This window comes from Sebastes fasciatus, chromosome 16, assembly GCF_043250625.1.
Source record: "Sebastes fasciatus isolate fSebFas1 chromosome 16, fSebFas1.pri, whole genome shotgun sequence".
Taxonomy (NCBI): domain Eukaryota; kingdom Metazoa; phylum Chordata; class Actinopteri; order Perciformes; family Sebastidae; genus Sebastes; species Sebastes fasciatus.
Window position 1 is genome coordinate 20,242,387 of NC_133810.1, and position 14,440 is coordinate 20,256,826.

At 40.8% G+C, this 14,440-nt stretch overlaps 1 protein-coding gene and 1 long non-coding RNA gene across 2 annotated transcripts in view; both read right to left on the reverse strand.

Annotated features, from left to right (window-relative positions):
- Positions 1–286: 286 nt before the first annotated feature.
- LOC141752773 (uncharacterized) lies at positions 287–994 on the reverse strand. The gene is made up of 2 exons (XR_012590335.1): positions 676–994; positions 287–643 (listed from the first exon to the last, which is right to left on the reverse strand). It is a non-coding gene; the product is annotated as an uncharacterized LOC141752773 (long non-coding RNA).
- Positions 995–9,664: 8,670 nt separating this feature from the next.
- The window catches only part of nectin1a (nectin cell adhesion molecule 1a), a 46,184-nt gene continuing 41,408 nt past the window's right edge, over positions 9,665–14,440 (reverse strand). The window contains exons 7-10 of the mRNA XM_074611034.1: positions 14,128–14,279; positions 13,907–14,039; positions 13,748–13,811; positions 9,665–10,786 (exon numbers count right to left, since the gene is read on the reverse strand). Coding sequence (XP_074467135.1) covers positions 10,472–10,786; positions 13,748–13,811; positions 13,907–14,039; positions 14,128–14,279 — 664 coding nt within the window. The 3' untranslated portion in view covers positions 9,665–10,471. The remainder of the gene's footprint in view (positions 10,787–13,747; positions 13,812–13,906; positions 14,040–14,127; positions 14,280–14,440) is intronic.

Here is a 14,440-nt window from a genome sequence, read left to right on the forward strand (position 1 = left end):
CCTGGTCGAACCAGAGAGAACCTTCAGTAGCTGACCCCGCCCCACAGCGCGTCACTGTCTCTCCTCCTCAACCGAACTTGAGCAAAGTAGCTCCTACTGTTAGTCTGCAAGAACCAGCAGAACAGGCTTCATGTACTCCCATCATCTAAATATAACATGTTCTTTCACAAAGGCTTTATGTAATTACACTGTTTAAACAGATGATATTTATATATTATATATATTTGATGTCATGCATGTAGCAGAGTACAGGTAGTAAATAGTGACTTGTAAGCAACACAACACATTTCTGTTTCACAGTCAAACTTTATTTGAGTTGACAGATGACAATATTAATTATTCACAGCATTTGTAATCATCTCACCTGTTAGTTAGTTATGATGACATGGTACAGGAGAAAGTCTTCAGCTCTGGTAAACTACAGTAAGCTAAGCTCCGGTGGTCTGTAGTCATGGTAACACAGAGACAGCTACTACTGTAAATAATATACCATTACTCTGATCTTCCATACATTTATCTTTTAGCAGAAATAATGAACTGACTACTGTTTCACATCTTCTATTTTCTACCCTGATGGTCGCTGTGTTTACACACCGTCTCATAGCGGTAGCATGTAGCTACATGCTAACGGGTTAGCTACATGCTACCGGGTTAGCTCTGTATCTCCATGTAAACAGAGCCATCTGCTCTCAGCTGTCTGCTCTCCTCTGGGATGATTCTGTCGGTCATTTCTCACAGATGGATCTGTAAAGACAGACGTAAAACAGAGTGTATGTTTACGGTTTACAGAGTTGATGCATGAGGTAAACACTGAGCTAACTAACAGAGATATAAATAGTATTATTTACCTGAGAGAAACCGTCAGGAAAACCTGGAATCTGGACCGCAGATGTTGATCATGTGTCGCCGATTTCTGATCAGATTCCTCCGGTAACGTGCGCTGGGTGAAGTTTCTGGTTTATAAACTTTAAAGTGGTTTATAAACTTTATTCTAGCTGCTATCTCTCCACTCGTCTCTCTCTCTCTAGAGAGAGAGAGAGAGAGAGAGAGAGAGAGCTTCTCCGGGAGGGAGGGGGAGAGTGTGACGCTGTTGTTGAGGACGTTTGATTGACAGAAAACGCTGACCAATCAGAGCAGAGTGGGAGGAGACAGGCTGTGAATCAGGGGTTTTCAGACAGAGGCTGAATTAGGCTCTGAGGCAGGCAGACTCAGGCTGCAGTATGAGAAGAATAAAGGGTTTTTTGAACATTGCAGCATGTAAACATGTTCTAGTGCAACATTAAAATACATCTATGAACCTGGAAATGAGCATAATATGAGACCTACAGAGCTACAGACACAGAAATCAGCACTTTTGGAAATGGGCTGAAACAGAGGTTATAGAGACATGCTGGAATGCATGATCTGATTGTTTTTTTGAAAAAAAAACTTCAGAGACATGGTTTGGAGGTGTCTGAGACCTATAATAACTAGTTTAAATGGAGTATAATATGTGACCTTTAAAGGAGTGGAGGAGGCTAGTGATAAGGGATGGTGTCATGTACCGCCGCATCCAAGATTACCAAAGGGGAGTAGTGGAGCAGTTAGTATTGCCAGAGAAGCTGCATACATCAGTCAAGACTGCTCTCCATGATGACTCAGGGCACTTAAGAATTGAGAGAACATTGCAGATGATAAGGGAGAGATTTTATTGGGCGAGGACGTTCCAGGAAATCAAAGCTTGGTGCGAGCAGTGTGAGAGGTGCTGCCTCAGAAAGACCCCAACTGCAGGCCTCAGGGCTCCTCTGGTCAGTATTCACAGCAGTGCCCCCATGGAGCTTGTGTGTGTGGACTTTTTGACCTTGGAGAATCAAAGGGTGGCATAGAAAATGTTCTCATTGTTACCGACCACTTCTCCCGCTATACCCAGGCCTACCCCACTAAAGACCAAAAGGCCTGCACAGTGGCTAAGGTACTGTGGAAAAACTTTTTCTGTCGCTTTGGCTTCCCTGCAAAATTGCATGCAGACCAAGGGCGCAATTTCGAAAGTGCTATTGTGAAGGAGCTCTGTAAGTGCACTGGCATCACTAAGACCCACACAACCCCCTACCACCGCCAGGACAACGGAAAGGTTCAAATGGACCCTCATGAACATGCTGGGGACATTTAGAGCCTCATTTGAAGCCACGCTGGCATGAATATGTGGATGCAATGACGTATGCCTACAACTGCACATGACATGACTCAACTAGATACACACCATACTACCTTATGTTTGGTAGACATCCCAGGCTCCCAATCGACCTGATCTTTGGGCTTCCTACCACCAGTGAGTCATGGTGCGCTGTAATTCCCATCCAGAATTGAGCAATAGACATGTTTGTCCCTTACAGGACACCGTAGTTCTGAAATGCAGTTACGTGTGGGACGCCATTTTTTCTTGTTTACTTTGCTTTATTGCTTCTTAGGGTTGTGGACCAACAGTTGAGATGACAGCCGATGTTGTGGACGAATAAAGTGTTCCCGGTCTCAACCACAATCCAGAACTACTGTGCCGGTGTTTCCTTTCTCTGCACCATACCTCATCACACAGCTATAAACACAACGCAGAGTCCCAGGGTGTGCAGAGTGGCTCCACCACGTGGGTTACATAATGACATTACTATATCAATAAGACTTTATTGATCCCCAGGTTACCAAGCAGTATATGAAGTAATGTAATATCTCTCTCTCTCTCTCTCTCTCTCTCTCTCTTTCTATATATATATATATATATATATGTATATATATATATATATATATATATATCCATATCCATATATATATATATAGATATACTGTATATGTATATCAAAGTTAACGCGATAATAACGCATTAACGCAAATTTTAACTCCACTAATTTCTTTAACGCATTATTGCAACTTGCGATTTTTATGGGCTCAGTTTTAACGCTGCGGTGAAGTGAATACTGGCATAATATGAAACTAGAAAACCTAAAGTTAAATCTATTTGTACCAACCATGTCATTATAGTTTGTCCTGAAAGAGGCTAAATAACGCTTCAAAGTTACGCTAAATTTTGGCGAGGAAAAACTGTCATGTGATAAGAGTATTAAATATACTCATAGAGTGTGCTATTCTACAAAATGATACTTTTACTTTTGGTACTTTAAGTATATTTTGATGCTAATTCTTTTGTACTTTTACTAAAACAAATCTTAAATGCATGACTTTTACTTGTAACGGAGTATTTTTACACTGTGGTATTACTACTTTTACTTAAAGGGACTGTTTGTAAAAATCAGAAATGCTTGTTAACAGTGACACCTGAGGCCGTTAAGTCAACGAAAGTCAGCGTCGGGCTCGCGCTTGCTCGCTCTAAATACACATGAACGAGCGCTACTCAAAACAGTGAGGCGACACACGTCAGCTAAAACCACAATATCACTCTATATTTCACCTGCTTGGCAGTAATGTTACCTGACCAGACGGAGGTCTCTCCATGAATCACTGCTGATCCTAGTGTTGGCTTTTCCTACTTCAGCCTCCTGACCGCGGTGGGAGGGAGACACCGGCACCCGGTCGGAGACGATAACGTTTCTCGTTGCGTAGCTCGTCACTTCACAAGACACGGAAGACCTCTGTTGGTCTGGAGGAGCTGTGGCATTTATTTATGCACGAACGTCCACTGTACATTCACTAGATATTCTCAGAGCTACGAAGTCTCCTGCAGTGTGTAGTGTGCACGCATGCACGTGAGGTGGAGTGAACTGAGTGAAGGCAAGCAGGCAGGCAGAGGAGCAGAGACTCCGGTCCTGGAGACCAAAGCCACGGTCTCCCCCGCGTACTACGACCGCGGCCAACACTGTTTTGCAAGACGGGCTTCACTAGATATAACTTTGCGGTTTTGGTGCTTCCGTGTAGTTTGTGTTGGAGTCTTATCTGAACAGCGTAGCCACACGCGAGCGTGCATACGGAGCGTGCATGGGACACCGACCCAGGTGATTTATACGTGTAAGAAGTTACAAACAGTCCCTTTAAGTAAAATATCTGAGTACTTCCACCACCACTGACACCAAGTAACTTTCTGGTCCCCCAGAGGCAGCCCTGCAGCCTCCTGACTGTGATCCAACTCTCTCCAAGGCTTTGACTGTAAAGCTCACTGTGCAATGGAGAGATGCAACTGAAGAGAATAGAGGATATGAAGAAAGGGATGCTCGGGCATGCAGAGCTGAGCTGGCTGCTGAAGCTAAAGCTTAACATCATGTCTGGAAAGCCCCATGAGAGCTTGACACAGTGGATCTGTACTAGTTTGCTCGGGGAGTTGGGAATTCATTGTCAGAGATTTCATCAGCACACAAAGGCGGCTTTAGACACAAAGGGCAGAAACTATAAATTATACCAGTTATGGAACACAAAACAAACATTTTTAGGATTGTTTTAAGCCAGTAGTCTAGGGTGTGAAAACATCAATGCTGGAGTGATGGAAATGTTTCACTGCCAATGTCAAGCCTGGGTCATTAATCATCTTCAAAAACACATTTTGTTATATTAGCCTAGTTGAAATTCTTATTACATCCCGACAGCAATCAATAAATCAAATGCTCCGGTTTCAGGACTGTAGCCTGTCTTCCTACCTACTCATTGCGCGTGCACTCATTGCGCACACCGGAGTCTTCCACAAGCTGCTAGCTTGACAACTGTGAATACTAACAATTAATATGTTTTTTGTTCATTATGATATGTTCTTCATAATGATAATTTTATAGAAGTGGCTTTGGAGGGAGGTCTGAAGGGTCAGTGTTGTTGACTTGGCGATTTTCTGGCTAGATTTGGGGACTTCTTCTTTCATTGGAAAAGAGTTGGCAACACTAGGCTCGGTTTTTCGGTTGGATAATTTTTAAAATCTAGGTTACTCTTGCTAAATTCTCAACGTTAGGCTACCGACCCTAGCTTTAATACAACTTAATTTAAACCTGCGGGTTTCTTTTACCACTTGGGGGGCAGCAGAAAGAAGCTGTAAACACTACACTGACATAGCCTACAGGGAATGGGAATGGATGTCACCGACAGGAAGTCCGCCATTTTGGAGGATAAAGAGTAAGCATCCGATGGCTGTTAACTGCTAGTGTTAAAAGATAACATAAAACACTGCACAGTGAATAAGATTCAAAAGACGAATTGTAGTATATAGCATACAGTCAGACACAAAGGGAGGCTAACGTTATGGGTTTCATTTAGCATGGTCCTTCTGGTTCGTAAGAATCGATATTATAAACTAACTTCAATTTTGTAATATATCGCCCTTTTGCCTCTGACAGCTTCTCTTATATAGATATTTTTTGTCTTTCACACTTGCATACTTTATACATTTCTGGTGATGAATGAATTGACAGATGACGAATAAACATAGGCATGGCAGCTTTATTTGTATAGCACATTTCAGCAACAGGGCAATTCAAAGTGCTTTACATAAACATTCAAGAACATTGCGACAAAGTGCAAAAGAACATTAAGACGTAATTAAAAACATAAAAACGTTAAAGATTCGAAAATAAAAACAAGCTGAAAATAAAAGCTAGGATAGAAGCTAAAATAGAGTATAACACACAAGAGTAAAAGTTATAGTGCAGTATAAGATAATTATTTGGTTTAATAAAAGGCAGCAGCAAACAAGACAGTTTTAAGCTTTGATTTAAAAGAACTAAGAGTTGAAGCGATCCTGCAGTTTTCTGGGAGCTTGTTCCAAATATTTGGTGCATAAAAACTGAATGCTGCTTCTGCATGTTTAGTTCTGACTCTGGGGGACACTAAGCAGACCTGATCCAGATGAACTGAGAGGTCTGGATGGTTCATAACATAGCAGAAGATCAGAAATGTATTTTGGCCCTAAACCATTTAGTGCTTTGTAAACCAGCAGGAGTATTTTGAAATCAATTCTCTGAGAGACAGGGAGCAAGTGTAGAGACCTCAGAACTGGACTGACATGATCCACTTTCTTGGTCTTATTGAGGACTCTAACCGCAGCATTCTGAATCAGCTGCAGCTGTCTGATTGATTTTTTTAGGAAGACCAGTAAAGATGCCGTTACAGAAGTCAAGTCAGCTGAAGATAAATGCATGAACTAGTTTTTCCAAATCCTGCTGAGACATCAGTCCTCTAATTAAACTCAGGTCAAGTCAGAGTCCATGACTACACCAAGATTTCTGGCTTGGTCCGTGCTTTTTAACATTACAGATGCATGTAAATGTTAAACAAAAGAGGCCCCAAGATGGAGCCTTGGGGAACTCTGCATGTGATTTTGTTCAGATCAGATTTGCAATTACCTATAGACACAAAGAAGTCCCTGTGTTTTAGGTAGGATTTAAACCAGCTGAGTGCTTTGCCAGAAATACCCGCTAAGTTTTCCAGTCGGTCTAGTAATATATTTTGGTCAACCGTGTCAATTGCAGCACTGAGATCCAGTAAAACTAAAACTGAAATTCTACCACTGTCTGTGTTCAATCAGATGTCATTGATGACCTTAACAAGAGCAGTCTCAGTGCTGTGGTGTGGTCGAAAACCTGACTGGAAGACATCAAAAGAGTTGTTTAGTGCCAGAAAGCTATTTAATTGTTGAAAAACAGTTTTTTCAATTATTTTAGACAAGAATGGAAGATTTGATATCGGTCTGTAATTATTTACTATTGATGAGTCCAGATTGTTCTTTTTGAGGAGTGGTTTGATGATGGCAGTTTTCAGGGCCTGTGGGAAGACTCCTGAAACAAGAGATGCATTAACAATCTGTAAAAGCTCTGAGACCATACAATCTGATGCACACAAAAAAGGCATTATAAAGTTGATGTGGCAACATACAGTTGCCTATGCCAGTTACGGAGCAACATTAGCATTTATTTGTAATCATGTTTGTGTCCACCGGATGAATTTAAATCCAATATTCACTCTTTTGTTTTGGTCTCCACCAACTCCTGAAGGAAATATCTGGCTATTAAACTGCTAAATGCTCCACTTTATTCACCAGCTAGTCACTAACTGTGTCTGTCTGCCATTTGGTGCTGAGCAGGAAGCCTATAGTTGGGATTTTAGAGTTTTTTTAACTTAGTTTTATGCTGTGAGACTGAACTAAACAGTAAATGTATGGGCCTTAAAACCAAAACAATGAACTGAAAGAAGCTAAAACGCTCCATATAGATAAAGGGAACTGCAGTCAGGTGGTAATTCTCTGCAAGTGAACTCTTTCACATACAAGTTATGCGATTGTTAATTTAAAAATATCGATTATAGTTCTCTGAAGCTCCCATATTGACTTTTTCCCTATGGAAAATAGTAGTAAAACATATAAAACATTTCATTATAGTGTTATATTTATGTAACTTGAATTAATTAAGATCGGGGGTCTCCAACCTTTTTCCCTCTGAGAGCTAACTTGAGAAAATGAAAGTGGCCGAGAGCTACTCATATTTTATATTATTAGCAACATTTGTTCACATTGCTCAGCTCTACCCAAACCAGCTGAATAAGCTTCTTTTGTGTGAACTCTTATAAAAATATCGAACACTCACATTTTATATCAAAACATCTTAAATTCAGCAGCTTGTGCATGTTTTTTTTTTCCCCTCTGCATTTCTTTACATTTCCAATGTGTCAAGCTCACACTATTAAATTCACACCAGATTAATGTCATAGAAAACAAAAGAATTTTACTTATATTACTTGTCCTTATTTTCTGTCCGTCCACATATCACTGTATCACATAACTTCCCTTCACATTCCCTTTATCATCTGTAGTTCACATGCATGTATTACATGCATTCAGTCTTTTTAACAGTTAGTGAGATGACTTGCACTGCATGGAGTCAACAAGAGAGGTGTATGCTGGAGTGTATCTTAGGTTCACTCTTATGGAGTCATTTAAATGTTCATCTGTCAGTCTTGTTCTGAACTTAGATTTCATGATATTCAAGACAGCCAGCTGGGCTGCATCGCTGGAGTCAACCAATTCATCACACTGGATGGAAAACCATTTGCATCTGTCCATGTCCCGTTCTAGCTGCTCTACAGCATCCGCAGACATCGCAGACACTCTCCTTGCCACAGTATTAGCACCAAGTTGTACATCGGCAATAGCAGATATAATTTCTGTCTTACTTTGATGGTCCTTAATAACGTTTAAGCCACCGGTCATCACCTCTTTTACAACGCTGCCATCGGTGAAGGGTTTTTTGTGCTTTGTTAGGATGTACGCCACTTTAAATGAAGCCTCTGTTGCTGTGTTGGCCTTCTTCGTTGGTTTGGTAAACAGAGACTGTTGTCTTTTAAGCGTAGTTTCCAGCTCCTTTACCTTCTCTGTTCGTAGACTGCTACCAGCTGGAAAGTCACATGAAATGTTGCCGTGGACTTTGGCAAAGTGGTGCTCAACGTTACATCTTCTACCGACTGACACGCTCACACAGCAAATGAGACACACACACTTTTCATTCACATTCGTGAAAAAAAAACTCTGTTTCCCATTCCTCATGAAAAAAGTATGTTTTTTGCCTTTTCTTAGCCTGGCTATTTTCCGCGGTCATTGTCAAATCTGGTGTGTGCTTGCTAGCCTGCTAACATCGCCTAATGTTACGGCGTCACTGATGTAACCAAACTCGGCAGCAGCATAACTCGTTTAATTGACAGCTGATTGGCAAATAATCAGTTTGTGTCAGAAGGGGGCGGGATGTCTGTGAATTGGATTGGATAGAAATTTAGGTTTACAAAGTGACTGTGTCTTATCAAATTTGTTTACATATTCTTTGAACCTTTAGCGAACGACTCAGAAACGTGCCGCGAGCTCCTGGTCGCGAGCGAGCGACGTGTTGAGGACCCCTGCTTTAGATCCTCTTGAGCGACAGATGTATATGAAATAGTTCTTATTAAACTGCAACAGTTTCTGTCTTACACTTATTAGTTTGTCTGCTCATCATGTACTAAGCTGTAACCATTAGAAGTCAAGATGATCAGTAATAAGAAGTAAACAGGATGATCCAGGTTGCATTGCAGAGGGAAGTTCGCCTCAGGCCATGTACATGATGATTATTTTAATCCATGAAACATCACTGTAGTGAACTGTGTGATGTGACCTCATAACTAGGTCAGGGCGTAGCAGATTATATTTAATAGGATTACAGTTTCTGATTACAAAAAATGGTAACTATAATCCTGAATAATTAGTGCAACAAGACTGAAAGTCTACAGACATGCTAGCAGCTCTGTGAGCTCAATGCTAACGTTAGCATGCTGGCATGCTTGCAATGACGATGCTAGCAGCTAACATTATTTAGCAGGTATAATGTTTATCATATTCCCCTTTTTGGTTTAGCATGTTCACAGGTTAAAATTTGCTAATTAGCACAAGATGAATGAAAAACATTCATGGTAACCCATCAAATAGTTGAGATATTTCAGTCTGGATCGAGCCCTGCTGCTAGCGTGGCTAAAAACACACCAGAGTAGAAATGCCTCTGATGAAATAATCAACAGATTTACTCTACTTACTTTACTTTTGAGGATAAAGTGTATATATATTATATATATCTGCATAATATTTCAGAACATCTCAATACTGGCGCTGACAAAAATGACTATTTAGTAAAGAAAGAGAAGAAGAGTTTGTGTTGTTTGGTGGTTTTCAGTCACTGGTGATACAAGTTTACATGATCATTTTTATTTAAATGCTAAAAATGTAAGACTCATCCAACAACCAGTGTCAATGAATACTAAAATCCACAGATAACATGAATAAAAACATTGATTTAATATATCAATAAAATGTCTTCAGTAAATAAAAATGTTTTTAGATATTTTTCTTTGCCAGAAAAACATAAACAATACAAAATACAAGCACAGTAAAAGATTACATACGAACAGGAGGTAAAACCAAAAGGTGGGGTCTGCTGTTCTTCAGTAAAGGGATTATCATTGTGTACGACGCAGAATAAAGAGAGTGGGCATTAGAGATAAAGTAGGAAATTATAATATATTTGTTTTCTTTTTTTTTTTTTAAATGATACCATGGAGGATAAAATAAGGGGTCAACCATCGTAGAGATAATCCTATCCGTATTCTATCCAAGTATTTTCCAATCAAATGTAATAAATCCATGCAATACACTCTTTAAAAATGACAGTCAAATCATCTTTAACTTGACCTTCCTCTAGCCTAAACACCTGAAACATGGTTCAACAATCTTCCCTTTTCAAAGAATAGATAACACAATAAAAGATCAGACAAAAGAGAGAAAATGTTTCAAAATTGAACTTAAGTCCAACAACAAAAGCTGCATTGTCCTTTGACCTCCAGAGCCGTCCACAATGATGCAGACAGTGCAGAGACACTGCCTGGTAGTCCAGGGTTAACCACATTTTTCGAGCCTCCTCTTAGGAAGAGTTAGAGTTTATATCGGGTAGTTTTATCTGAGCTCGCTTGAGAGGTTTGAGTTTGTGACAAAAGTGTCGGTTCAAACGTATTGCTCTTTGGGAAAAGTGTATGCTGCCACTCCCGGGGGAGGAGAAGACAAGCCTGGTACGGAGGGGTACTTAAAGATGGCCGTGGTGTGTGAAGGAGGAGAGAAAGTGTTTTTTGGCGTGTTGGTGCCGCTGCTGCTGGTTGCAGTGGTTGGTTGCGGGGAGTGGTAGGGTTGTTGGGGCAGAAAAGAGAGAGGAGGCTTTATGGGTGGGGAGTAGGGCTCTGGGTAGTCCTCCTTGTTGCAGGCCAGTCTGTAGCTCACATAGTCCGCTGTGTTTGGAAGCTCTTCGTAAAACCGTCCTGAGTGCTGTTGAGATATGAGAGACGCGTATTAAAGATGTATCAAAATTTGAAAGAATACGCATACTCTACAACTGGTAAGTAAGGGATGTACATACAGTACATGTACTTAAGGGTACCCTGTGAAGTTTCTGACCTCCTAGTAATGCTATAGAGCAATGCTTTTATGAGTGGGTCCACCTCTCTTTGTTCCCTTAAAGGTCAAATCTCAAAAAAGAGCTGCACAGAATCTCACTGCAAATACCGTGAAAAATGCACAAATGTTATGCAAATGACGACTGTTTTTAAGGGGCTTCTCCCTCGCTCTTCTGTTGGGGCAGGACGAATGGTGCCTTCAAATGGGGTCGTGTTTACTGTGTTCACGAGAAGAGTCCATATGAACGCCGCCCTCTTATGGTATTCACGACCTCGTAGGTAGAACGTTTCTGAAAGCTCAGAGTTCACGAGTTGTGATGTGTTTGTTGACGTTGTCAGAAATGGCGGAGACCATGGCAGTTAATTTTTCGGCGCAAAATAAGTTAATATATTGTAATTTTAGTTGTATATTGTAATTCTTCATAATTGTATAATATGTCTGAGGAAAATGTTGATATTCCAAATGGCCTCATCTTTTGCCTTTGTCATTATGCCTTTGCATTTACTGTATTTTGTTACCCACTTTCAAGCTTGCTAAATTGTTAGCCTCTGTGGCTTCTAGATGCTGAAAGTAATGTTATAATATTGCCACACTTGAACGCCAAGCATATTGTGTACACAACTTCCCATGTTGTAAACACGAGCTCACGAGTTTCAAGTTCATATAAAAATTATAGTTAAATCTTAGTACAACTACATAGTTTGCCAAGCATAGTATAACACACTGTATGTGCTAAATAAACTCGGAAAAAAAAGTTTGGAAATTTGTGTTTGGTAGATTGTTTCTCTGTTGTTACAATGCTAATTGGCATTGTATTTTACATCGTTGGAAAGCCTGTTTATTTACCTTTACAATGATGTCCAACTTGTAAGGATCATGCATTTATGGGATGAGCAGCACAGCTGATTATGATTGTAGCGCCCAAGAAAAATTTGCCAAAATGCTCTGCCAATGGTAAACAGTGTATTCTCCTGTTGGAATTGACTTTTGTTTTGAGTTGTTTGGTGGATTGGATGATTGAACTCTCCATCAGTAACAAGGAACAAACAAGACATAGTGTCAATTTTACACTTTATTAATTTAATACACCGTCAGGAGCCTCAGTAGCGGGTGGAAGATCCATACGCAGCCACAACAGCCTGGCACCTCCTCCTCATGCTGGTCACCAACCTGGTCACCCGTTGCTGTGGGATGGCATTCCGTTCCTCAACCAGGATTCGTTGCAGGTCAGCCAGCGTGGTTTTGTTGGTCACTCTAACACGTACAGCACGCCCAAGCTGATCCCACAAGTGTTCAATTGGGTTGAGGTCTGGACTCTTGGCAGGCCGTTCCACTCTCTCTACTCCCACATTGTGGAGGTAGTCTGTGATAACCCTGGCTCTGTGGGGGCGAGCGTTGTCATCTTGGAGGATGAAGTTAGGTCCCAGATTGGGGAGATATGGGATCGCCACTGGCTGCAGAATCTCATCCCGATATCTCACTGCATTGAGATAGCCTTCAATGATGACAAGCCTTGTTTTGCCAGAGACATCATTGATGGAACACACAACCACGCTGGTTGATCTGCAACGAATCCTGGTTGAGGAATGGAATGCCATCCCACAGCAATGTGTGACCAGGTTGGTGACCAGCACGAGAAGGAGGTGCCTGGCTGTTGTGGCCGCGTATGGATCTTCCACCTGCTACTGAGGCTCGTGATGGTGTATTAAATGAATAAAGTGTAAAATTGCCAATATGTCTTGTTTGTTCCTTGTTACTGATAGAGTTCAATCATCCAATCCACCAAACAACTCAAAACAAGAGTCAATTCCAACAGGAGAATACACTGTTTACCATTGGCAGAGCATTTTGGCAAATTTTTCTTGGGCGCTACAATCATAATCAGCTGTGCTGCTCATCCCACAAATGCATGATCCTTACAAGTTGGACATCATTGTAGAGGTAAATAAACAGGCTTTCCAACGATGTGATACAATGCCAATTAGCATTGTAACAACAGAGAAATAATCTACCAAACACAGATTTCCAAACTTTTTTTTTTGAGTTTGAATTCAAAAAGGATCTCATCAATGGGAGTAAATGGCACTAAAAGTTCCTTATTAAGAGTTTCCTTTAGAGCTATTCACAAAGCTGCTAAGACCAACTTTTAGTGAGGAACAAAGAGAGGGTTGGGTTGGTCCCGTTGTTGGATGACATCATGTTTTGTGAGTGAACTTCCTCACTATGTCCAAGGCCTTTGGAAGGAGACTGGGTCACCACATCATATTTTTGGGGGTATAACACATGCGCAGTAAAATCTGGTCTGCCCTAGCTGAAATTAAGCCAATCGCAACGCATGACCGCAGCTTCAGTTATACTGAGCATGTGTTATACCCCATACCCCAAGACCCATGTCCACCCGTGTCCCAGCCTCCTTCCATAGGCCTTGACTATGTCCACAGTGATTGGTTGACAGGTGACCTTTCTGCGTCAGTAAATGTGAAATAAAATATTCATCAAAAGGACTGTGAAGAAATTAAATAACATTTAGATAGATTGGTAAGGTTGTTTTCTGTAGTAGTAGCATTATCTATTATTATTATCAGCTACCAATGACTGTACTATTGTGAGATTGTAGGACTTAGACCGCCTTATCCAGCCAGTAGTTAGTAGCTTTAATTCTATTGTAAACTATTATTATTCTACAATTGTAATTTACTTTCAGGAATACCAGGTATTGTGGACCTGGCAAAGAAATAACCACTACAATTTTACAAAATGTGAGGAAAATAAGCACACTGGCCACTCTTTGAACATGTGATGTGTAAATTACAAACACAACACATAGGTTACCTGGATATCATCTGCTGGTCTCTTCCTTATCGGCTGGGACAGTTTTCTGGACGGAGAGTCATTTCTGATCAAAGAGAATTTGATCAGAACAGGTTAGTTGAAAATAGAGGAGACAAATGCATGTTGGGAAAATGGAGGGATAACGGACTGTTTACGTACGAGGAGTTGCCTTTTCTGCTTCTTATTTTGAGCACCAGGACTGTGATAGTAATGCCCATGAGCACTCCGGCAGCCAGTAATAAGGCAATTACGCTGATGACATCACCTGTTGCAATCTGCGGTAGAGGCTTTTCTACAGAAAAAAAACACAGTTGTTCACAGTAGCTTTTTGGATACAGTAAATGTCAAATCAAATGACCCCAGACTCCAGGTAAACGTACCTATAATGCTGACCTCCACAGAGCCTGATCGTGTCCCGATGCTATTGGTTGCGTCACACACATAGGTGCCTTGCAGGTCATACGTGACCGGCCCTTTAAGGGTCAGGACGTTGTCTCGGATCTCAGCGTTGCTCGGTATGGAGCCATTAATCCTGCAGAAAATAAAAATTTAACCATAAGTGCACACAAGTTGTGAAACTAACAGTCTCTTCAATCAATGTGAATAACTTTTTGAACACTTCATTATATTTATCCCATTTCAACAAGACAGAATTAACAAAAGAGGGCAGACAACAACAAAATGGACAGTTTG